Source organism: Pristiophorus japonicus, chromosome 5 (genome assembly GCF_044704955.1).
Source record: "Pristiophorus japonicus isolate sPriJap1 chromosome 5, sPriJap1.hap1, whole genome shotgun sequence".
NCBI lineage: Eukaryota > Metazoa > Chordata > Chondrichthyes > Pristiophoridae > Pristiophorus > Pristiophorus japonicus.
Window position 1 is genome coordinate 207,230,681 of NC_091981.1, and position 27,124 is coordinate 207,257,804.

The 27,124-nt window shown below is 42.1% G+C and overlaps 1 protein-coding gene across 12 annotated transcripts in view; it reads right to left on the reverse strand.

The window, feature by feature from the left end:
* Positions 1-27,124, reverse strand: part of tbc1d5 (TBC1 domain family, member 5) — a 789,418-nt gene that overhangs the window by 308,023 nt on the left and 454,271 nt on the right. For all 12 annotated transcript variants that reach the window (XM_070881258.1, XM_070881261.1, XM_070881268.1 and 9 more), the window contains 4 exons: positions 13,299-13,407; positions 8,291-8,380; positions 8,123-8,197; positions 6,171-6,238 (listed from right to left, as the gene is read on the reverse strand). In XM_070881258.1, coding sequence (XP_070737359.1) covers positions 6,171-6,238; positions 8,123-8,197; positions 8,291-8,380; positions 13,299-13,407 — 342 coding nt within the window. The remainder of the gene's footprint in view (positions 1-6,170; positions 6,239-8,122; positions 8,198-8,290; positions 8,381-13,298; positions 13,408-27,124) is intronic.

A 27,124-nucleotide genomic window follows, 5' to 3' on the forward strand; every position in this document is an offset into this window, starting at 1 on the left:
TGATCCTCCGCTGCATGGTGATGGAGGGGTAACAAATGTGCCAGCCATGAGGTTACAGATTACGGCACTTTACAATTCTGTTGCTAATGGCCTATGGCGCCTCATGGATGTTCAGTTTTGAGAGACTGTGTGTTTAAGTGAACGAGATTATGAGAAAGAGAAGTTGCGGCTGTGAGTGAGCACACAAGAGAAACAGAAAATTATGACAGACTGTACTGATTATATACCCACTGCAGTTTTTGTTGGCTTTGAATTATAAATACAGCAGGTAAACTTCAAAAGGCATATTAAGATGGTAGAAAATGGAGGGCCGAGGAGAGAGAGAGAGGGAGGGAGATGATAGACACAATATGGAGAAAAAGTAAGAGAGAGAGAGAAACACTTTCAGGAACAAACAAGAAAACATAAAATGTAATGTTTACAGACATCTCTTAAAAATGTTACAAGCCAGTTGTGTCAGACATGGGGCACCCCCAGCATTACCCATTGCCGTCAGGGCCACACTATCCTCCTCCCCTCACTGCTAACAGACATCACCAGTGAGCCAAACCGCCTAGTTCTGCCAAATCTCAGGTCTACCTCTATAGTGATGCCAAGCCAAAGGACTCCCCCACACTCCCAGAAGCTAGCAGCCCACCACAGTATTACTAAAACCCAGTACTTCCCCCCGAGTTCAGCAAAACTCAGCGGTATTGCAAAGTACCAGATATCTAACTCGAAGTGGTACATTTTACATATCATGTTGTTGCATATTTTCAGCTGTAAAGCTGGTAAGGGATAAAAATTAAAAACATAAATATACATAGATATATATTATTTGTATACTCTATATAAGCCACTCATTTATGGGTTTTACAGAGTAAAGGAGAGTTATGGAACTCGATTACCAAAGCTCCAGCAAAAATTACATACCATTTAACAAAAATGGAATGTGACTTATTTAGTCACATAAAATCAATGGCAGAACACCCCTATTGCTATGAAATAGTATGTCCTCCAGCTCACTCTGAGCAATCTCATAGGAAAGACCTACTAATACATATAATATAAAAATAACATACAAACTTTGCAACAAAGGTCATTCATTTAAAAAAAAGGGACATGGGGCTGGAAATTCCTCAACCTTGCGCCCGGTTTTTTGGCGATATTTCGCTGTTTTTGGCGAAAAATGGTGATCCGTAAAATTCACTGAAGTCTTGCGCTGGCGGTTTTTATGTACCACTGGGGAGCGGATCGCCAGCGTGCAAGACTGGATAAATCGCTTTCGCCTAAAATTTGGCTTGTAGTGCACCCGTAGATAGGACGAAAAAAAATGCCGGGGAAAAACCTGCATTGCAGCCCTTGGAACGGCGGTAGGTATGAAGACCTGAGTAAAAGGTAAGTTAAAGTTTTTATTTTTTAATTCTTTTGCAGCGATTCGATAGAAAAGAGTCTTGTGAATGTTTTGTGATTTTTTTTTTTTTGGAAATTTTTTTGGGGTGTTTTCCCCCCTCCCTTGGCCCAACTCGCAGCGGTATCGGCCTCGGAGAAAAGTTGCAGAAAATTCGCCGTTTGCACCACGAATTCTTGTGCAATGCCGATTTTTACCACTGGACGCATTTTTCCCCAAATGTTAGGCCTCGGAATCATAGTAGATTTATAGCGGTATTTTTGGTGGAAAAATACCATTATGACCAAAAATGGAATTTCTAGCCCATGGCATTTAAAAATGTAAGTATACAGGAACATGAAAAGTCTAGTGTACTTGTTGAGTCAACCAAGTCCTACATTAGGACTTGTCTGATCAGTTAAAAAAACTTGTGTCAGCACAATCACAATTTTTCTTATATTAAATTGGAAATCGATCCAATTCTCTTTTGAACGCTTCAACTGAGACAGCATGTACTACACTAGAGGGCAGTCTATTCCATAAGATGATGGCAATAAGCATAATCAAGTTACACCTACATTTATCATGTGGCTTCCTTAACTTACAAGTATATTCTTAGTATCTCCTATTCACGTTTGTGTACCAAAATGCTGGTTATGCCAATACAATTCACTTCAATGAGAATAAAATACAAACTGTAGAAAACAAAAGCAATCTGTACAGCAAGGTTTTGGTCCAGTAACTGTCAGCATAACAGGTAACTTCTAATTGTGCATACACAAGTCAGGGGGTAGGGTGACTGCTGTTAATTTGAGATTGTAAATACACAAATTACATTGTCTCAAGTGCACATAGGAGTTGAAAATCAATGGGTTATAACTTAGTTTGTTATTTTAATATTTTTGTAAAATGATAACTGTAACAAGAGAAAAATAAAGCAGCACCGATGAGCTCAAAATCTGATTTCTATTTTATGCTGTGCACTTACTGACTATACACACATATTGATACAGTATTGTTTTACTAAGAAATGCTATTTTGGAACTGTCCAAATAGACTGTTGCTTCAGAGGAGTTATATCTATCTAAAAAATGCAGAAAAAAATCTAACTTGGCCAATTATCACCCCGTAAGTCTCTTCCCAATCATCAGCAAAGCAATAGAAGTAGTAATCAATATTGGCACCAGTGACATGCACTTACCAATAACTTGCTTTCCGACACTTATTTTGGGTTCGGCAGAACTACTTAGTTCTAGACCTCATCGTAGCCTTGATTCATATCCGGATGCATGAACTGAATGCCAGAGGAGAGTAGCTATCCTCAACATCAAAGCAGCATTCAACTGATTGTAGGACTAAGAAGTCCTAGCAGGACAAAAATCTATGTGGGTCAAAGAGAAAACTCTCCAGCGGCTGGAGTCATATCTGACAGAAAGCAAAATAGTCCGTCATTACTGGCCGCCAATTACTGCAGCTGCAGGAGTTTTTCGGGGTAATACTCTTTGGCCCAACCTTCTTCATCAGTGACTTTCTCTCCATCATAAGATCCGGCGTAGGGCTGTCCATTGGCAAGTCTACAGTGTTCAACTCAATTCCACAACTCCACTAATATTGAAGCAGCTCATGCCATGACTAAGAAAGAAGAGAGACTACAACATGGACTGTGTAACAAAGTTTGGGCTGACAAGTGACAGGTAATATTCAAGCTAGATAAGTGCCAGCTAATGACCATTGCCAATGGTGCCACCTAATGGTCTTCAGAGCAGTAGTGATAGCCACCCTCCTATATGCTTCAGAGACATGGACTATGTACAGTAAGCACCTCAAAGCACTGGAGAAGTACCACCAATGCTGCCTCCACAAAATCCTGCAAATTATAGCGCACCAACGTTAGCCTTCTCTCTCAGGCCAACATCGAGGCATTGACCACACTCGATCAGCTTCGATGGGCAGGCCACATTGGCCGCATTCCCAATACTATACTCCTGAAACAAGCACTCTACTCCGAGCTCCGTCATGGCAGGCGAGCCTCAGGAGGGCAGAGAAAACACTTCAAGGACACCCTCAAAGCCTCCTTGATAAAATGTAACATCCCCACCGACTCTTGGGAATTCCTGGCCCAAGACTGCTCAAAATGGAGGAGAAGCATCCGAGAAGGCGCCGAACAATTTGAGTCCCATCCGCTCTTCAACCACCATCTGCCCCACCTGTGACAGAGATGGTAAATCCTGCATTGGTCTCATCAGTCACCTTAGAACTCATTTTAGTGTGGAAGGAAGTCATCCTCGACACCTGGGGACTGCCTAAGTAGAAGATCACCAACAAGTAAAGGCCCAACCTTCAATGGTACCATCAATGCCAAAGCCCCACCATCAATATCCAGGTGATCAAGTGTCAACCGTGGCTCAGTGGGTAGCACTCTCGCCTCGGAGTCAGAAGGTTGTGGGTTCAAGTCCCACTCCAGGGACTTGAGCACAAAAAATCGAAGCTGAGGGAGTGCTGCACTGTCGGAGGTGCAGTCTTTCAGATGAGACGTTAAACCGAGGCCACATTTGCTCTCTCAAGTGGACGTAAAAGAGCCCATGGCATTATTTTGAAGAAGAGCAGGGGAGTTATCCCCGGTGTTCTGGCCAATATTTATCCCTCAATCAACATAACAAAAACAGACTATCTGGTCATTATCGCATTGCTGTTTGTAGGAGCTTGCTTGTGCGCAAATTGGCTGCCGTGTTTCCTACATTACAACATTTAATACACTTCAAAAGTACTTCATTGGTGTAAAATGCTTTGAGACATCTAGTGGTCGTGAAAGGCGCTACATAAATTCAAGTATTTCTTTTTTTTCTATCACCATTAAGCAGAAGCATAATTGGAGCAGCCATATCAACATTTGGGCTGCAAGAGCAGGCTGGGTATTCTACAACCAGTGGCTCACCTCTTGACCCCTCAAAGTCTTCCAACAACAATGTAAAATCTCTCATCATAATGTAATGGAATACTAAACACCCATCTGGATGGGTGCAGCTGCTCGTCACCCTTCAGGACTGAGCAGTCTGCGTCACTGGCAACCCTGTCACTCAGTACCAAGCCTCTTCACCATTGGCATGTTGTGGCTGCAGTCTACAGGATACACTGCAGCAAGTCACCAATGCTACATCAGCAGCATCCTCCACCTTTGTGATCTTTACCAATGAGAAGGACAAAAACAGCAAGATTATGGGAACCACTAAGTTCCCTCCAAGTCAAACACTATCCTGACCACTACTAAGTTCCTCTCCAAATCAACCACCATCTGGCATGGACACATATCATTCTTTCATCAGCGCTGCATCAAAATCCTAGCATTTCCTCTTGGCTTAATACATTTTCTGAAGTTTATTGAACATGCAACAAAAACTACAACAGGTATGTAATTAGTGCAATCATTTTCTCTCCCTCACACATACACACAACCTCTCTTTAAAAAAAAATATTAAAAAAGACTTGCATTTATATAGTGCCTTTATACAGACCCAAGGACGCTTCACGTGCTAAACACTTCACAGCCAATGAAGTACTTGTTGTAACGTAGAAAATGTGGCAACCAATTTATGCACGGTCCCACGATCAGAAATGTAATAATGGCCAGATAATCTGTTTTTAGATGCTTGTGGAGAAATAAATATTGGCCAGGACACCGGGGAGAACTCCCCTGCTCTTCTTCGGAATGGAATCTCCACCTTAGAGGGCAGATGAAACCTTGGTTTAACGAGTGATCCAAAAAATGGCACCCCAAACAGTGCAGTATTGCACTGGAGTGTCAGCCTAGATTTTGTGCTCAAGTTCCTGGAGTGGGACTTAAACCCACAATCTTCTGACTCTGAGGCGAGAATGCTACACTAAGATGCAGTTGACACTATAAAATATACATTTTGCCTCAATATAGGTTTCTAAATATTATCTCCTTTTTCAAAATTATTAGTCCTTCATTGAGCTTGTCCAAATTATTTTTTTTGTGTTCTTGAAAGAAAAAAAATATGTGTTAAATTAAATTTGCATTTTTAGAACTGTTATGCAATTAAAATGATTATCTCATATTTAAGTTGCAAAACAGAATGAGAGCATTGTATCTATTAATGACTGAGTAAATCCCCATGGTATTTTTCAGATGAAAACAAAAACATAATTTGGATTAGGTGGGGTGGGGTCCAGTAGTTCAAGTGTTCTAACAGTTGACTCTGAACCAGTAGACTTTGATTTCATATTGCTTGAACTTAGCTGATTGAATGCAATTGTTCTCATAAGTCATTTATGGAGTGCTGGAAGCAACTGAAGGATTTTTTCTCACTCAAATAAAACTGGACACTAGTTTGTTCTACTTAAATCAGCCTCCTGATGGTCAACCAAAAAACAATAGTGATTGTGGTCCTGCAGTACTACTGCACCCAAGACTATCCTTCTTGTGTGATTGGAATGAATATGCAACATATGCAGTAAGAGAGACAGAAACTGGAGAAAATTACAAAAACATATTTATGAAAGGAATATCATGCATTATAAGCCCAACAATAAAATCTTCATAAATTTGATAAAGAAGTAGCGTCCTTATGATTTAGTATCTGTAAAATATATATTTAGAAAGAAATGCCGAATAAAGTCTTGTCTGGAAATTCTTGTAAATTATGATGGGCGGCAGATAATTATGCAGATATGTCATCTCACAAAAATAGGTCGACTATCAATTCACTGAAAGTTTGTATCCTAAATATTAACACCTTGTTTGCATTTTATGATTCAATTACAGATTTAAATTTGCACATACGTTCTAGTCACATCTTGTTGAATCATTGCCCGAAGCTCTTTATCCTGAAAAAACTTGTTCCAAAGACTCTATATAAAAAGACAATATCAAACAATAAATGTTCAAAGAGGAAACCTGCAACAAATGCTTTACTAGGCAAGATAGTTACTTGATACATTCCTTTTCAACTTCTCTTTTGTTCACATCCTTAGTATTATGTACCTTACTGCAATTTTAAATTTCATAATACAAAAATGAATTTTTCAAAGCAAAGATAACATGACATTGCATTGTACAGAGATACAAGATGTGTTCAGCTAAAATATTACTCAAACATGTGCAAACAACAAGTATAGTGTTGAATTTTTTTTTAAAAGGTCTGACAAATCTCTATCAATGCAGGAAAACATGTTTAACTTCAACAAAAAATGTGCAGAAGATGACAAAAGGCGTTAACATTTATTTTACACAATTGAACCTTTTACACTTTTATTCAAAGATTTTGATCTTTCCACATTAGCTGTTATTTTAGTACAATCTTTATTCAATTTTCAGAAAAAAAAGCCACCAAAAATAAAACACAGAATAATAGATGGTTGGGACTGAATTAAAAAGGGAGCATACATTCAACAGTAAAATGAGCTGCAGCTGGCATGTAGTGTGTACAAGAGCTGCCATATTAAGGTAAGGTAAGGTAAGCATTTGGGTGTGAAGGTTCAATTTTAATTGTTATGGATGGAAAACCTACAGGGCCTGTTGACCTGTGTCCAAAGTCCTGAAATGCATTCTTGGCAGGTGCAGCTCTATGGCAGGCACACACATTCATTATATTTGCCCTCTAATTTGCACCAGAGCCACAAATGTAAATAAAAGCCAAAGACTGAAGGTAAAAACTTCTCAATAAATATTCCCCAGTCAAAAAATGGCACAAGGAGTGACAAAGGGGGGTTCTAAATGATGCAGTAAGATTTAAGATGTGAAATAACCTTCTTGCACAGCAAAATATTAAACTGACTCCTTGGATATTTCCACTGTAATTACATTAAACCACTAGAACTTTCAACAAATTTTGTGCCAAAGTAATATCCTCATGTGTGGTAGAAAATAAACTACATACAGGCTCATGTTGCATAGAGAGTCGTCAACATCTTGAATATCTTGCAGTGAGTGCAGATTTGCTTGGTCAAAGAGGTAGGTTTTAAGGAGTGACTTAAAGGAGGAGAGGTAGCGAGGCAGAGAGGTATAGGCAGGGAATTCCTGAGCTTAGGGCCTATGCAGCTGAAGGTACAGCTGCCAATGGTGGAGCAATGAAAATCTGGTTGCGCATGTGGCCAGAATTGGGGCGCATAGGTGAACAGTATTTGGTGTGAGCCAGGACACAAACAGCAAAGTTTTGGATGAGCTCAAGTTTATGGAGGTTGGAAGGTTGGAGGCCGGCCAGGAGAACATTGGACTAGTTGAGTCTGCAGGTAACAAAGTCATGGATGAGGGTTTCAGCAGAAGATGAGCTGAGGCAGGGGTGGAGACCTGCAATATTACGGAGATGATGTAGGCGGTCTAGGTGATGGAGAGGATATGGGGTCGGATGCTCAGCTCAGGGTCTTGGTGTAAAATATAATGGGTGGCAGTTAATTATGCAGATTCATCATCTCACAAAATCGGTCTGGTTCAGTCTTGGACAACAGCCAGAAAGTGGAATGGAGTCGGTGACTAGTTAGTATCATGCAAATTTGAAAAAACTCAACAATGAATGGCATCTGAAATTCAAAATAAGCAGTTGACCTTAGTACACGTTTTTATAGTGCAACAAGCACGGTACAGGTGATTTCACACAAATGACATTGTGAAAAGCTGGATTGATGTATTAAAAGAAAGTTGCATTTTATTGCTTTTGCTAAATAACTGAAGTTATTATGGGCTAACCAACTATCGTTAAGAAATCAGACAACAAAAACAAATCTGATCATACTCACCCCCTCATCCTGTGAAAGTGGATTGTTAACAACCAGATCTTGCTGTCCAGCAGCTTTCCGAGGGTTTGTGATATGCTGTGGTTAGACAAAACTGCCGTTGGTACTTCAATTTGTTATTAAAGAATTAGGCATATAGTTGATGAAAAAAAAATTACAAAAATCACTTACAATTTCTTTTATCTGCTCATAGTGAGATCGTAATTCTACTATCTTATTAAGCCACTGCTTTTTGTCCTCAGGCAGAGCATCCAGGAACAGCTGCAAGGACACAAATCTCACCAGTTAGTACAAAATAAACAGAAAATACATCATAGCTTTCCAGTGGGATACAAAACTTACCCAGAGGGGAAGAAAAGCATCAGTCACAAGTTATGATAAAATCTAACACAACACTGAAATAAACTTTCTATCCCACTGAAACCAGAGATGTATTATGTTTATTCAACACAAAGAATATATATATAATATATATATAGCAGTTTGATTAGCAGACACCAAATATTGTCGATATCTACGCAAAGGCAATAAGTCCGTTAGCAATAAAGATTCTATACATCAACTGAAAACAAAAATGGATGACACAAACATTAGGGATTAGCTAATTTGATTGCATAATCATATTTGAAAAATACTGTTTTTATAAGGTTTTTATTAATAAATTAATTCAAAAATGTATTTTGCCAAATTGTGGTTCTGCATACATCTCTACTCATTTATTAGCACATGCATATTTCAATGAATTGCATTCTTTTACCTACTTTTCATACAGGCATGAAATGAGTCACGTAAAACTAGGAAAATAAAGAGCAGAAATTCCAGCAGTGCCAGAAGTGGTGCAATAGGGCCTGTAATCTTGGAATGGTATCCTGCTGTGCTGATGGGGGAGACGTTGGTTGGTCAGGCCACAGAATTCAGGCAGATTTAAAAAAACATTTTCATTGGTCCCATGCTCACTGGCCCAGATTCCAATGTCAATTGGTCCTTCTGAGATTTACTGTCATTTGCAATAACCACCTTGTGGGCCAACATTCAGCCATGAACAGCAATGATGATTGCTCTCTGTAGATATGAGTACCACCTGGCCTATTGGAGGTGTCAGGACAGGGGGTGGGGTGGGGAGGAGTAACTGCCACTTTTGGCCACAATTCGTTGGTTTGTCAATGATGCTACAACCCAGTGTATCTGGGTTCTATTGCAAATTACAGGGTTCATCCACTAATCTTCCGCCAAATTCTGCCACAAGGAGGAGTGGAGTTTTTGGGTTTAGGTGTTTGAAACTGATGCATGTGATGCAACCCAAGTTTATTCCCCAATACTATATGTAGGTTTGCACAATGAAAAATGAAATACAAGATATTAGATGGCTGGCACAATACAATCAAGATGTTATAATAGCAATGTTGAAGCTTGAGTAATTAATGAATCCACAAGATTATATTACTATCTAACATTTGATCATTTTTATATGGTTCTTTTACAGAGTATTTTAAATGCTTTCCATATCATGCAATTTGAAGGTAGAGATGATATGTCGATGAGAGGGTAATAATGGTATTGGCATTGAAGCTGTAGGCAAATGGTACCACAACATGAACTCTATAGGTTACTTACAATAAGAATGAGTGTTATGCACAATGTAATTCCTTACCAAGTGAAGTTTTATCTTCAATGATCGGATCATAACTGAATGAATATGATTAAATAAATATTATACCCTGGAAATTTTCTTGGCAGCAACTAGATTATTGAGTTGGATTTTCCGCCTTCTGCCACCCCTGTTAGCGCCCCAGAGGGGCAGCAGTAAGTTATTCCCAGCGGCTGGCCAGCTTCCAGCACCCCGCCGGGACATCCGGTGCCGGTTTCGACAGGGCCCGGAGCATTACCACCCAGAAGAGACATGCCGGTGTGCAACGTCCCTGGTTGCAACACCGGCTCGATTTTTGGCTGCCGCCCAATCCGTAGCACTCCGTAGAGCGCGTGCTGGGACCATCTGTGAAAGCTGGCGGTCCGAGCTGTAGCGGCCGCAGTGAGGTAAGTAATGTCGACCTCAGGTAAGTGTAATTGTTTTTTATTTTATTTTTCTTGTGATTTATGTTGTGGTGGCGTGAGTTATTTATTGGGAATGTTTTTGGTGTGTTTTTTTGCACGGTTTTCCCCCTCAACCCCCCAGGCCTCTCTCAGAGCGCTCCGAGGATGGCTGTTTAACTCAGAATTTTTGCATGCTCTGCCGGCTCAGCGCCCTAAGAGAGGTGTGCATCGCCTCCCATAGCGCTCCTCCCCACACTCAGGGCCCAGCTGATGAATTTTGCTGACTGAGGTGCAAACTGTTCCCGGGCGCAAATGTTATCGCCTCACCGCTATTACCGCCCCAAAATGAGCAGAACCGAAAATCCAGCCCATTAGATTTAACCAAGGTTAGTCATTCAGATTAACAAATCTACTAACGTTTTGGTATTAAAAATATTGTCGTCCTCAAAATATTGTATGTTAATTATTTTATGTGGTTCACTAACATCATTTTCTAACCCTGTATAGTAGCAAGAGAATCAAAACCAATGATTCTGCTCGTGGGCTACAATAAATGTGATAACTGTTGCCACAAGTTGTAAATAGGTGAACTTTATTCAGTGAAAAACACAAATTTCCAAAATTTACAGCAGTGTTTCTGTTCTATCACAGGCCAAATGTACACATATTCAAGCCATAGTTCAAAAGAATATTTCTAGTTAACTTTATTATCAATTAAAGGAAATTAAACCAAAACAATCATGGAATTGATACTAGTTGTATTAAAGTGTGTTTTGGTGTTTGGGGGTGGGGGGGGGTGGTAGGAAGGAGGAGAAAGTTCATTGCCAAACAGTAACCACTGACATTTGATATATCATGATTATTTTTCACATTACAAGAGCATAGGGCAGTAAAACACCAATGGATTGATTGACAGAGCAATAGCATTGCGCATTGCAAAATAATTTAAGAACATAAGAAATAGGAGCAGGAGTTGGCCATTTGGCTCATCGAGCCTGCTCCGCCATTTAATAAGATCACGGCTGATCTGATCATGGACTCAGTTCCACTTCCCTGCCCACTCCCCATAACACTTTACTCCCTTATCGCTCAAAAATCTGTATCTTTGCCTTAAATATATTCAATGACCCAGACTCCACAGCTCTCTGGGACAGAGAATTCCATAGATTTACAACCGTCAGAGAAGAAATTCCTCCTCATCTCAGTTTTAAATGGGTGGCCCCTTATTCTGAAACTATGTCCCCTAGTTTTAGTTTCCCCTATGAAATATCTTCTCTGCATCCACCTTGTCGAGCCCCCTCATTATCGATAAGATCACCTCTCATTCTTCTGAACTCCACTGTGTCTAGGCCCAACCTACTCACCCTATCTTCATAAGTCAACCCCCTCATCTCCAGAATCAACCGAGTGAACCTTCTCTGATCAGCCTCCAATGCAAGTATATCCTTTCTTAAATACCGAGAACAAAACTGTACGCAGTACTCTAGGTGTAGTCTTACCAATATCCTGTACAGTTGTAGCAGGACTTCTCTGCTTTTATACTCTATCCCCCTTGCAATGAAGGCCAACATTTCATTTGCCTTCCTGATTACTTGCTGTACCTGCATACTAACTTTTTGTGTTTCATGCACAAGGACCCCCAGGTCTCTCTGTACTGCAGCACTTTGCAATATTTCTCCATTTAAATTATAATTTGCTTTTCTATTTTTCTGCCAAAGTGGATAACCTCACATTTTCCCATATTATACTCTGTTGTAGAGAGTCGAAAGATATATATAGACTTAGGCATTAGGCACCTGCTGGATATTTAGAACTCACATAAGCTTAAATGGACACACACATAAAATGGCTGCCCAGGCATTATGGGAAATCAGGTAGTCAAACTGTGAACTGTTGAACGTTCACTGACCGAGCAATAACCCTGTGAGGCCCACTGTAGGAATGCCTGGGAAGACAGAGATAAGAAGGAAACCATCTCCTGTGAACAAGGCCATGAAACCAATTATTTCAGGAAGAAAGATAAGAGGGAAACCATTTGCTGTAAACAAGGCTATATACCAATTATTTCTCCCAGATGAAAGAACTAGGGAGAGAACCTATAAAGCCATCGATCAGCCCAAGCTGACAATAACCGAACATATGGTTCCCTGGATAGTAGGAGAATTCTATTGGGTTAAAGAACCTATATGTAATCTATAATCGTTGTGATTGGCTTGTGTCCAGCTGTGATGGGCTGTGTAACTGTAGTAAACTGTTTTGTAACTGTTGTGAAACATATAAAGGTACATGTAACTCTTTGTTCTGGGAAGAGAAACCTGGATACGGTCCTGAGTTTTTCCTTCCCGCTGAGCGTAATAAAAGCTGCTTCAGCATTGGAACCGACCCTGAGTGTTGAGTGATTCTTCTAAGAAAACACTAACGCTAACATACTCCATCTGCCAAATTTTTGCCCACTCACTTAGCCTGTCTATATCCCTTTGCAGACTTTTTGTGTCCTCCTCACAATTTACTTTCCCACCCTTCTTTGGATCATCAGCAAACTTGGCTACATTACATTCGGCCCCTTCATCCAAATCATTAATAGAGATTGTAAATAGTTGAGGACCCAGCACCGATCCCTGTGGCATCCCATCGTGCCAATTTGGCTAAACGGGCGGATCCATCAAAATGGATAGTTGCTTAGAAGTAGAATTTGCATCGTTCCCCAAGTCAGGAAAGATCCACGCAGGTCAAGATATTGAAAATGACTGTATGGGTGGGCTGAGGGGTGAGAGTAAAGTACAGATATAATGTCAAACACAGCTAGCAGCAATTTAACTTTTTCTGTTGGTACCACTTAGACTCCAGTGACATACAAGTTGTCTCATTTATAATATAGCATTGTCTTTAAAAGCAGGGTTACCTCTGAAAGCAAAGCTATCATATAAAATAACTACAAAATCGGATGCAATCACAGCAACAACATATTGCACTTAAGCACAAAGGGCCTTCATACACATCTGTGATGTGCTCCATCTGAAATATTCAATATGACTGGGTACATGACAAAATGTACATATTTTTCCAAAGTCATTGTATTAGTTCTTGCACAATAATCAATAAAGTCTTCTCATAATCAAAAACAATTAAAAGAGAAATATTTACATACCTTCCAACAAACACTGCGGAATCTGCTGCTTCTCAGCTGCCCGTTTATCCCCTTCAGTCTTATTCTTGCATAGTAATTACTGTGTCCAAACAGGTCTTCCCACTCTTTGCTAATAATTGAAAAGTAAAAAATATGCATAAAATTGTACTTCTAATTCAATACCTTTTACAGTTAAGACTGGAATCAAGTCAGCATTTATTTTTTTTAAATCAGTATTAATAGATATCTGTTCTCATTGCCTTTAGTTGTACAATTCTGAATCAGGTAAGCACACAAAAGCAATGAAAGACTATTTGGACTTGAATGTAATTTTTTTTTAAAAAGGTGTTTCTTAAAGCAGTATTTTAAGAATTGAATACTCATTACAGTAGAAATCTTAGTAATAGATTCCCTCTGTGCACTAAGTGCAGAAAAATCACATCAGTTATTTTAGAGACTTTTATAATTTTGTTATACATAGCATACAAAGAAAGTCTTCACTTGGGTAATTCTGACATGGCCACTAACTTATCCCGAGGCATTAACTGTCTGAAGGGAGCACAGTAAGAGGCTCATTATACAGCTATTCTATGCAGAACTGAACTACATTAATAACTTGTATTTATATAGTGCCTTTAATATAGTAAATGTCGCAAGGCATTTACAAAGTAGAAATGGAGGGAAAAGAGTAATAGAATGTTAAGTTGGAGAATGTTTTAGCTCAACAATAACAACTTTTATTTATATAGCACCTTTAACGTAGTCAAACATCCCAAGGCACTTCACACTATGTCTGACAAGCAATCTGATAGCAGTGTTGGTCTTGGAATTGAGGATGATGGCAGAGTAGTAGTACAACTCTGTGTCATCAGTATACATTTTCAACCTGCTCCTATTCCAATGGATAATGAAACAGAGGAGCAGCATGTAAAAAAGGAAAAGGAGGAAGCCAAGGACGGGATACTCCCGGAAGTGGTTAGGTGGGGAAGGGAAGTCGAGCTATTGCTACAGATGTATTGGCCACATTGGAACTGGGAGGAGTGAAAACGAGCAAAAACATTCCCATGGAGGAGAAACGGGGAGAAGGATTAGAGTGGTTCACTGTATTGAATACCAGATAAGCTGAAGATGAGAAGGAGTGACAGAGTCCCACAGTGAAGTCACAGAGGATGTCAATGACTGACCAGGGCTACTTTAGTGCATTGTGTACAGGGTGGAAATGGACTAAAAGGATTGGAAGGTGGAATTGTGGGAGAAGCATTTACAGTGCTAGATGGTGATGATGTATTCAAGAAGTTTTTAAAGCAAAATTAGAGATGGGTATTAAGTGAAGTGTTGGATTTTTGAGGAAGGAAGCAATGGTGATGACTGTGAACAGGAGGAGAACAGTAACAGTAAGCATTGAGGCAAGGAAAGATAGTTGCGTTTTGAGTTGGGTTGGGAGAAAGTTAATGAAACACAAGATGGATCTGATTGAGGAAGTAACCCTGGGAGATGTGGAAAAGTTACAAGATGAAATGGAGTCAGGCAAAGAATGGGAAGGCAAGGGCTAGGGAGGAAGGGAGCAGGTTGGGCAAAAAGCATTAATGGCTGCACACAATTAATGTTGGAAATTAGGATGCAAAAGTGTGGAAGAGGGTTGGAGAAAGTGACATGTTCTTGAGCAAAGGAGTCTGGGATTATCATTGCTTTTGAGGGTAATCATGGAGTTACAGGAGCATTTGGATGTGAAGAGATTGCTTGAGGAGGTCAAGCCAGATGCAGCAATGAAGGAATGGGTTGGTTGTATCATAAAAATTTATGGCACAGGAGTCCATTTGACCCATCGTGTCTGTGGTGGCCGAAAAGGAGCTATCCAGCCTAATCCCACTTTCCAGCAATTGGTCCATAGCCTTGTAGGTTGTCGCACTTCAAGTGCATATCCAAGTATTTTTTAAATGTGATTAAGGTTTCTGCCTCTACCACCCTTTCAGGCAGTCAGCTCCAGACCCCCACCACCCTCTGGGTGAAATAATTTCTCCACAACTCTTCTAATCATTATACCAATTACTTTAAGTCTATGTCCCATGGTTATTGACCTCTCTGCTAAGGGGAATAGGTCATTCCTATCTATTTTATCTCGGCCCCTCATAATTTTATACACCTCAAATAAGTCTCTCCTCTGTTCCAAAGAAAACCCCAGCCTATCCAATCTTTCCACATAGCTAAAATTCTTCAGTCCTGGCAGCATCTTTGCAAATTTCCTCTGTACCTTCTCTAGTGCAATCACATCCTTCCTGTAATGTGCTGACCAGAACTGCATGCAGTACTCTAGCTGTGGCCTAACTAGTGTCTAGTGTTTTATGCAGTTCAAGCATAACCTCTCTGCTCTTATATTCTGTGCTTTGGCAAATAAAGGAAAGTATTCCATATGCCTTCTTAACCACCTTATCTACCTGTCCTACTATCTTCAGGGATCTGTGGACATACACTCCAAGGTCCTTCTGTTCCTCTACACTTCTCAGTAGCCTACCATTGTGTATTCTCTTGTCTTGCATTACCTCACACTTCTCTTGATTGAATTGCATTTGCCACTTTTCTGCTCACCTGACCAGACCATTGATATCTTCCTGCCATCTACAGCTTTCGTCCTCACCATCAACCACACGGCCAATTTTTGTATCATTTTCAAACTTCTTAATCATGCCCCCTACATTGAAATCTAAATCATTGATATATATCACAAAAAGCAAGGAACCTAGTACAGAGCCCCTGCAGAACCCCATTAGAAACAGCCTTCCAGTCACAAAAACAGCCGTTGACCATTACTCTTTACTTTCTGCCACTGTGTGCCAGGTGTGCTTAAGTCTGTGACTTGCAGACTTGAAGATTCAGGGATGGAAATTGTATGGAGAAGGGGCGGGGGGTGGTGATGAAAAACATCAATGGTCGAACTAAGTGAACCGCTGAGTTGTTTGACAGTGGCAGTGACATACTAGTGGGTGGAAGGCCAAAGGACAGAAAGTTTGAAGTTTGGAAGCGAGGAAGCTACACACACTGGGTTAGGGTGCTTTTTTTTCCAGGTCAGAGAATGAGGGTGGGATTGGATGCAAGCAGGGAAATGTTTTTGAGGCAGTTGAGCAAGTGATCAAAGGTGGCCTTTTGATCGAAACCTTGAAGGTGTTGAGGTTGAGGGGTGTTATATATGCAGACTATAGATATACTCTCTGTGTAGTCACTGTATAGTTGCATAAGATGGAGACTTGTTTACCTGATGTACTCTCAATAAGGTTTACACTGTGTATATAAATGCTGGCACCACGAGAGGGTGCAACTGGTGGAGACCGGGGTTTCCTGCACTGGTGGCACAGGCTGTATAAAAGAGGAGCCACCATGCGGCTGCCTCACTCTGGAGTTACGAATAAAGGACCAAGGTCACTGCAGTTTGAGTACAACACATTGCCTCGTGGAGTCATTCATAAGTACACTACAGACATAATGGGCCCAAGTTTCCACAGGATAAAAAACGGGCGCCCCTCTGAGCTGGGCGCCCGTTTTTCACGCCTAAAACAGCGCCAGAAAAAAAACGCGCTATTCTCGAGCGCTTTGCAGCTCTTTGTCTGTTTGGCACGGCGCCCAGGGGGGCGGAGCCTACACTCGCGCCGATTTTGTAAGTGGGAGGGGCGGGTACTATTTAAATTAGTTTTTTTCCTGCCGGCAACGCTGCGCGTGCGCGTTGGAGCGTTCGCGCATGCTCAGTGTGAAAAAAACATTGGCACTCGGCCATTTTTGTAGTTCTTTGTAGCTGTTTAATTTTTGAACATTTTTTTAATAAAAGCACATTGCCATCAGCACATCAGCACTGAGGCTTCCCTTCTCACTGTCTCCTTCCCCTCCCCACCCTCCGCGGCAACAAACGGCTGTCTCCTTCCCCTCCCTCCCCTCCACAACAACAACCCGCTGTCTCCTTCCCCTCCCTCCCCTCCGCGGCAACAAACCGCTGTCTCCTTCCCCTCCCTCCCCTCCGCGGCAACAAACCGCTGTCTCCTTCCCCTCCCTCCCCTCCGCGGCAACAAACGGCTGTCTCCTTCCCCACCCCCGTGGTAACGAACGATGGCTGAAGCACTTTCACACAGGTAGGAAGATGGTTTATTTAATCTTTTCTTTGCTTATAAATGTTTATTCAGGTTGGATTTATTTGTATAATATTTGTAGAAATATAAATAAGGATTTATTGTAGAATTTAATGAGTTCCCTTCCTCCCCCACCTCGTTCTGGACGCCTAATTTGTAACCTGCGCCTGATTTTTTAATGTGTAGAACAGGTTTTTTCAGTTCTACAAAAATCTTCACTTGCTCCATTCTACTTTAGTTTGGAGTACGTTTTCACTGTGGAAACTTTGAAATCAGGCGTCAGTGGCCGGACCCGCCCCCTTTTGAAGAAAACATTCTGTTCCAAAGTAGAACTGTTCTACCTGACTAGAACTGCAGGAAAAAAAAAGTGGAGAATTGCGATTTCTAAGATAGTCCGTTCTCCACCAGTTGCTCCTAAAAATCAGGCGCAAATCATGTGGAAACTTGGGCCCAATAACTGGCGATGAGAATACGGATTTTCACGCGATTATGGCTACCTTTGGCACACTAAAAGACTTTGCAGAGGGTGATGATTAGGATGTCTTCACGGAAAGGCTCGAGCTATTTTTCGTGGCAAACAACCTGGCAGCGGAAACGGACACATTGGCGGAGAAGCGCAAGGCTATACTGCTGACCAGTTTTGGGCTCGAGGTCTACCGCTTCGTCAGGGACTTGCTGGGACCCACGAAGGCCAAGGATAAGACATACGATGAGCTGACTGAACTAATTTGCGACCAACGAAAACCAAAAGAGAGCATCCTCACAGCCAGGCACAGATTCTACACTCACCGCAGACCTGAGGGCCAGGAGATTGCAAAATATGCTGCCGACCTCAGGAGACTTACGGCACCGTGTGATTTCGGCACGCACCTCAACGAAGCATTGCGAGACATCTTTGTTATAGGAAATGACCACGAGGGCCTCCTTCACAAGCTATTATCTGCCGACACCACAGTCAACCTGCAGAAGGCCATCAGCATTAGTCAGGCGTTCATGACATCGACCTGCAGCACCAAAGTATTCATCCTGTGGACTCAAACCCGGCAAGTACTGTACATAAAATGGTGCCTTTCACAGGCAAGACTGTAGAACGTGGCTCTGCCCAGGGCAGAGAGCACAGACCTCAGGGTTCCAGAACTCAGAGTCCGCCGAGGGGTGCTACTCGAGTAGCACCATGCTGGCATTGTGGAGGAAACCACAGGGTTCACCAGTGTCGGTTTGCTGAGTATGTATGCAAAGCCTGTAACACGAAGGGCCACCTCCAGTGTATGTGTAAAAGAAATACGACTCACTGTCTAGCAGAGGAGTCGGTAGATGACTTTGAATCCAGTGGGGAGTATGATGATTTGGCCAGAGAGGCAGCTCAGCCCCAAGAAGAAATGTATGGAGTATATACCTGCACCACCGATTATCCTCCAGTGAAGATGGAAGTCAAGATTAACGGCATTCCAGTCTTCATGGAAGTGGACACGGGAGCGAGGCAGTCAGTGATGAGCCAGGGTGCCTTTGAGAGGCTATGGAACGAAAAACGACCCGAGCTGGTTCCAGTACAGGAAAAGTTGTGCACCTAACATCAAGGAGCTGATCCCAGTCCTTGGTAGTGCGGATGTAAGTGTAATCCATAATGGCGTGATGCACAAGTTACCTCTGTGGATTGTTGCAGGTGATGGTCCAACGCTACTCGGAAGAAGGTGGATGGGGAAGAGCCAGTGGAAATGGGAAGACCTCTTCACTCCAGCAATCGATGTCCCCCATGCTCAGAGGCAGAGCAAAACCTCACGTCGCTTGGGCCAGGCACCAGAGAACAGACCAGTGCAGCACCTGAGGCACAGGCCGTCCATCATGAGTGTGTGGCAATAATCCAACCGGAACGACCTAAAAGTACCTTCCCGACTCCAGTGGCAGGACTCCTGGGGAGGAAGATCGAATTCACAGGCACTCTTCCAGCTTTTGTGGCAGAATCGCGGGAGAGAAGGATCAAGGCAGTCGACCTCAAGGACAGAGGCAAGATGGGGTCCCTGCTGTAGCGAGGTGCAGCGTGGCATGGCAGGGTTCACTTAAAGGAGACCTGCTACCAACTGAACCTAAAGAGACATTGTATGCATGTCAATCAATGTAACGAACCGATTAAGAATGTAAAAACAAAATGTTGCGAGATGTCCTCAAAAGTAGCAAGTGAGCGAATTTGGGAGGGTAAAGGCGCTGATCCTGATGCCCTGCCCCAGGTGTCCCCACAAGTTATAGGCCAGCGACCTCAGGAGGGTGAAGGCACTGATCCCGATACCCTGCCCCAGGTCTATCCCACGCTGCAGACACCCAATGGCACTATTCGCCATGGACCTGGAAACGAAAACGGCGCCAATAAGTGCAGTCGGCCGCTGTTGCCTGCCACCCGGGTGGAGATGGCACAGCCCCCAGACCCAGTCGCTACCTCAGCCATGTCCGGGAGCGAAAGGTCAGAACCAACGAGTTCCCCAAACGGGACCTGGAACAGCCAGGTTCCCAACACCGTTAGAGAGCAGGCAGAAGATTCTGCAGCCCTCAAAGGAGGACAGGGAGGCCACACACATCTGTGGCTCTGCCCACCACTAGGCACTGGCAAAGGCCCTGAGTCCTGGCAAGGTGAGCGAACGAAGCCCACCCCGCTAGACTGGGACCCCATCCGGTTGCTCTGGAACTAGCGTCCTCACATACGTGTACTGCTACACAGGTACTGACCGTGACTGAACCATGAATGCAATCAACCCAATCCCGGCGCACGACCGTAAAACTTAACAAATGTAAGTCACTGAACCAAGGTGTCACGATACAAACTATAAAAAAAAATTTTGTTTTCTTCGTTTCTTTGTACTTGCACTGTGTCTGATCCTGTATGTTAATGTAACAGGCCAGCTGCATGATCTTGCTGTGGGGGGGGGAGGCGGGAAATGGATGTATGTAGCCATGGACACACCCAGAACCCACTGGATCATCGAACCATCCAAACCGGTAACCACCATGTGGCTGCCTCACTCTGGAGTTACGAATAAAGGACCAAGGTCACTACAGTTTGAGAACAACATATTGCCTCGTGGAGTCATTCATAAGTACACTACAGACGTAATAAGAGGACATTGGAATTCAGTTAAAAATTTAAATTACTAAGGATGAGGAATTACTCAGTGCAGAAAATAAGTTGGAATAGGGAGTGGATTTTGATGAGGAAATCACCATAGTGCCTGGAAGTATGGCGGAGAACGAGTACTTTAAAGATCAGGTACTTACCTAGTAGAAGGCAAAGAGACCATGGGGGTTGCTGCTCTTGGGCAGAGAAGAGAGATCTAGAGGTACATGCTGCGGCAAACCAAGAGGTGAGGGAAAAGAGTAGGTATATAGATGGCAGAGGCTGAAGAAGAAAAGGGTCAGAGTGGGGCTGCTGCAGCAGCAGCCAATATGTACACGAGTGGAACAGAGTTAGTCTTATTTTGTATGAACAAGCTGCATGAAAAATATAATAAGGTGGACGAATTAACTTCACAGGCAGCAATTAATGAATACGATATTATTGGCATCACGGAGACATGGCTCCAGGGTGATCAAGGCTGGGAACTCAACATCCAGGGATATTCAACATTCAGGAAGAATAGACAAAAAGGAAAAGGAGGTGGGGTAGCGTTGCTGGTTAAAGAAGAAATTAACGCAATCGTAAGGAAGGACATTAGCTTGGATGATGTGGAATCTGTATGGGTGGAGCAGTGGAATACCAAAGGGCAGAAAACACTTGTGGGAGTCGTGTACAGACCACCAAACAGTAGTAGTGAGGTTGGGGACAGCATCAAACAAGAAATTAGGGATGCATGCAATAAAGGTACAGCAGTTATCATAGGTGACTTTATTTTACATATAGATTGGGCTAACCAAACTGGTAGCAATACGGTGGAGGAGGATTTCCTGGAGTGTATTAGGGATGGTTTTCTAGACCAATATGTCGAGGAACCAACTAGAGGGCTGGCCATCCTAGACTGGGTGATGTGAAATGAGAAAGGACTAATTAACAATCTTGTTGTGCGAGGCCCCTTGGGGAAGAGTGACCATAATATGGTAGAATTCTTTATTAAGATGGAGAGTGACACAGTTAATTCAGAGACTAGGGTCCTGAACTTAAGGAAAGGTAACTTCGATGGTATGAGACGTGAATTGGCTAGAATAGACTGGCGAGTGATACTTAAAGGGTTGGCGATGGATAGGCAATGGCAAACATTTAAAGATCACATGGATGAACTTCAACAATTGTACATCTCTGGCTCGAGTAAAAATAAAACGGGGAAGGTGGCTCAACCGTGGCTAACAAGGGAAATTAAGGATAGTGTTAAATCCAAGGAAGAGGCATATAAATTGGCCAGAAAAAGCAGCAAACCTGAGGACTGGGAGAAATTTAGAATTCAGCAGAGGAGTGCAAAGGGTTTAATTAGGAGGGGGAAAATAGAGTATGAGAGGAAGCTTGCTGGGAACATAAAAAACTGACTGCAAAAGCTTCTATAGATATGTGAAGAGAAAAAGATTAGTGAAGACAAACATAGGTCCCTTGCAGTCAGATTCAGGTGAATTTATAATGGGGAACAAAGAAATGGCAGACCAGTTGAACAAATACTTTGGTTCTGTCTTCACGAAGGAAGACACAAATAACCTGATGTGGATAGAGAACTGATTGGCAGACAGGAAGCAGAGAATCGGGATAAATGGTCCTTTTCAGAATGGCAGGCAGTGACTAGTGGGGTGCTGCAGGGCTCAGTGCTGGGACCCCAGCTATTTACAATATACATTAATGATTTAGATGAAGGATTTGAGTGTAATATCTCCAAGTTTGCAGATGACACTAAGCTGGGTGGCAGTGTGAGCTGTGAGGAGGATGTTAAGAGGCTGCAGGGTGACTTGGACAGGTTAGGTGAGTGGGCAAATGTATGGCAGATGCAGTATAATGTGGATAAATGTGAGGTTATCCACTTTGGTGGCAAAAACACGAAAGCAGAATATTATCCGAATGGCGGCAGATTAGGAAAAGGGGAGGTGCAACGAGACCTGGGTGTCATGGTACATCAGTTATTGAAAGTTGGCATGCAGGTACAGCAGGCGGTGAAGAAGGTAAATGGTATGTTGGCCTTCATAGCTGGGGGATTTGAGTATAAGAGCAGGGAGGCCTTACTGCAGTTGTACAGGGCCTTGGTGAGGCCTCACCTGGAATATTGTGTACAGTTTTGGTCTCCTAATCTGAGTAAGGACATTCTTGCTATTGAGGGAGTGCAGCGAAGGTTCACCAGACTGATTCCCGGGATGGCTGAACTGACATATGAGGAGAGACTGGATCGACTGGGCCTGTATGCACTGGAGTTTAGAAGGATGAGAGGGGATCTCATAGAAACATATAAAATTCTGACTGGACTGGACAGGTTAGATACAGGAAGAATGTTCCCGATGTTGGGAAGTCCAGAACCAGAGGACACAGTCTAAGGATAAGGGGTAAGCCATTTAGGACTGAGATGAGGAGAAACTTCTTCACTCAAGAGTGTTATTAACCTGTGGAATTCCCTACCGCAGAGAGTTGTTGATGCCAGTTCATTAGATATATTCAAGAGGGAGTTAGATATGGCCCTTACGGCTAAAGGGATCAAGGGGTATGGAGAGAAAGCAGGAAAGGGGTACTGAGATGAATGATCAGCCATGATCTTATTGAATGGTGGTGCAGGCTCAAAGGGCCGAATGGCCTACTCCTGCACCTACTTTCTATGTTTCTATGTTTCTATAAGCATGACTTTTGAGTTAGGGCTTGAGAAGTGGAAGTGATAGAAGTCTGGAGCAGCCCAGTGGGCAAGAGTCTAGGCTAAGGTCAGGACCAATTAAACTATCACTTAGTATCATTCGAGTGCAACATATCAACATGTATTAAAAAAATGAAACATGCAAACAGCAGTCTGAAAATATTTCATTGCAGAAGATTACTGATCAAAATGTAATTACATATCGTTCCAAACTCTATTTTAAGAATTCCAACTTAAAATTTGCCTTACATACTCAGATGAAACAAATGCAAAGTATGTCTCATTGTTTTTATTGTTAGTTACATGCCACAATAAATTATAGTACCTGCCGTGAACCCCTAGATAAACTTAAATATGCCTCCAAGGCTTAAAAGCACTAGGGAAAAAACATCTGCGCCTCATTAACATATGAGTGAATAAATTCTCCAATGGGAACAATTGGAAATTAATTGTCCCAAACCATTGAGAGAGAACTGGACCAGTGCTAACTACAGAGATCCTATAATGATCTACAAAACAAACACATGCTGCAATGATTCATCCCTCAGTCATGGCACTGACGTCTTCTCATAGCTCACTTTAAAAACAAATACCTCTATGTTAGCCTTAATTCTAATAATGGTAGGAATGGAGTTGAGGGGACTAAGATTGTCTGTATATTCAGCACAAGTTGCTGGCACAGCCCATTTTCTGAAGGGAGCCCCTCTCCCTAATTTAAATAAGTCACAGGCACAGTGAGAACATCTCCACTGAACCTGACCTCTGGGTCACTTGGCAGGTGATTGGAAAATCTGGCAAGGGGCCAGCTCTCAAAGCGGTGTAGTTATCCATGAAAGTGGAAGCTATGGTGCAGACAGAAAACTAGAGTAAATATTATAATGGCAGAGCACCGACATGGTCAACACTGGCCCCTTTCGTGCTAAAGAGCTGGAGATCCAGCTGCAGGAGCTGTCCCAGAGTTGTACCAAAGGATCTCGTTGATCTAGTCCATACAGTTGCACAGCAAGAAGTTTGATGGTATTGGGAAAAAAGTGATGATTAGTGCTCCTTATCGTTGTATACATTTCTTTGCGGGCCCATCGAGGATTGCACAAACCCAATATGGAAACTCCACACAGACACCAATTGTATAAAAGCTCTGCTCTTTTGCACACACTTTTCTTTTATGCCAGTGCTGCATGGCACGTTTTTCTTGCAGGTAGCAGACATTAACAGCTGGATTTCAGGTCTCCAGCACAAGGTTTTGCTGTTAAGCATCACAGTTTCAAACATGACATGCCGATCAAGTCATCTGGCACAGATTAAAGAACCAGCTCATCTTGGAATAATGGTTATGATTGATAGTGGTGTCTTGGGTGATGACGTGGAGCACCGGCAAGAGTTCGTAGAGGGATGTTATCGGGGCCCAGGAGTGGCGAACGTTCGAGGCCCAGCAGAGGCGATGGCCCAGGGGCAGCATGGGCCAGCCCACACTGCAATATGTGTGCGCTCTAGGTCCATGCAGCAGAGCTGGTCTCCAGTCGCCTTGGTTAATCCTTGCCACTGGACCAAGACCTAGCTCTGTCAAGCCCGTGTGGTGGCTGGTGTTCAATGGCCACCACACGTTTAAAAAAAATCCACGCACAGGCATCTTCCACACTTCAGGATGTCGTTCGGGATCCAGAATATGATTGAAACACCTGTGAACCATCCATTTTTGGCGTGGAAGCAGGTCATCCTCGTTTTGAGGGACTGCCTATGATGATGATGATGATGATGATGATGATGATTCTCCGTGGGGTCAGCAGCTGACATTAGCCATGGCCTTTTAAGAGTCAACTTTCTCCCCGTGTTTTTTCTCCTCTCAAAAATGCAGTCACCATGGATTTTCACTATTAATAGCATCATGCCTGTTTCCTGAATAACAGCCATTGGTGTGCTTATATTTATGTGGTCAGATACCAACTAAACAATAAGTAAGTGCAAATATTTTCTTTGCACATTGGCTGTAGTATTGATATGAGGAACCTTGAATCTCAAATGGGTACCATCTGTGACATCTTGCACTTCAGAAGTCTAGCAATTTGTCAAAGGTCTATCCAGCAGATACTTCCTTACCACAAGGAAGTGATGAATGTATTGCCCTTGGGAAACATGGTATCTGTCACTTGCTTGATACATGTATGCATTGCATAGGTCTAATATGGCACCTATCCATAGGGTTGTTTGAGAGGATCCAGCATCACTGTTTCTCAGTGGGGTGGTGACTTTCACTTCTATAGGAAGTCATTCCTGTTCCAAATGTTTTCTGAAGGTTATCTTGAAATATATGGTAAAACTGTGTGACAGCCTATTTTGTGAAGAGATAGTAAAGACATGTCTCCTCTGACAAGTCCAGGTACATGTGGAGGGGTCCATAAACGTAGGTCGTAACCAGTGCAAACAGAATGTCTTGTATTATTGCAATTCCATTTGGTGGCTCCTCGGGAACTCTTGTTCCCCATCTGAAAGATTCTAGTTCAATCCTTGTCCACTACCTGTGGAACAGACTCGAGGAGTGAATGGCCGGTCTTTCCTGTTCACAACTTTGCACAGTGCCACTTAAATATCCACAGAAACAACGGTAATAAAGGGCAGCAAAAATGAATCATAAATGTAAAAATAGCAGAATTCCCAGCAAAAATAACTAATGCATGAACAAAATGAAGCAACACCGAACAGAAAACACAAAACAATTTGTTTTCAGAGGACCACAACATCTACCTACTTTTAAAAGGTCTATTTGGACAGGCAAGCCCTCAAGATCCAGTGTGCCCATGTTCAACTGGGTGAGCAGCAAGCCATGGCAGTCCCTTGCCAACAGTCCAGAATTCAAGCAAGGGAGATAATTTACATAAATATTCAATTTAAACAAGGCATGTATATGCCAGTAATATGGCCTAATTTTAAGCAACAAAAATATCCGGTTGGGTAATCATGGCCTGATTGCCCACTACCTGCGAGGCTGCATACCCTTGCAGAACCTTCGAAAATTTACTTTTTTATCCAAACAGACGGAGAAGCCCAATATGGGATTGTGGATAACTAAAATAAAAGGTTTTTATATTTTATAGAGAATCAAAATGTTTATATTAGCCTATTCTTCCATTTTTATTAGAGTTTTTATTTGCATATTTTCACTAAAAAGGATCAGGTATGTTCAATTATTGCAGACAAAAATTGTTTTATACTTAAAAATTAATATTGGAAATGAAGTACTTGAAGACTATACTGCAAAAAATGCATTACTGGTTATCGCTGGGTTTTCTTTCCCTTTTCCAATTTAAGTGATCTTATTTACCTTTTTAAAACCATTTGCATCATGACTTCAATTGGACAGCCATGTACTGATTTATCCTACACAGCACAATCCTGCTGGTCTGATTAAGCCCAGCTATTACTATTTACATTGCTGTTATTCTGGCCCATTAAAATTTATTAATGACTTTAACAGCAAAAAATAATTTCACCCAATCATGCAAAAGGAAATCAAGACTTGGGTGATCTGTGGATTTATGCTGAGGTTCCCAAGTTTAAATTCCTCTTTTTTCAAGAGGAGCTTAAAAGGTTTTCTTTGGAGAAACAGAAAGAAATATTACATGTTGTTTGTTAGTAATTCAGCTCAGTGGGGATGCCAGGTGTCTGGTACATCAGCTATTTCCAGAGCTCGGGAATCCGTAAGTACAGAGAAATAAAATATTGTAGAGTGCATGAATGGTTTTATACAAGCTAAAACTGTAAACCTCACTTGGCCATACCATGTTCATAACCATAACCATTCGAGGACTGAAATACCATTTTTGTACCAAAATAATTCTTCCCCCCAATTATTCTATGAATACTTACTTTAAATAGAGTAGGCCCTTTTAAGGAGAAAGTAACTGTGGAGACAAGTAGTTTCAATGTAAACTAATTAGCTCTT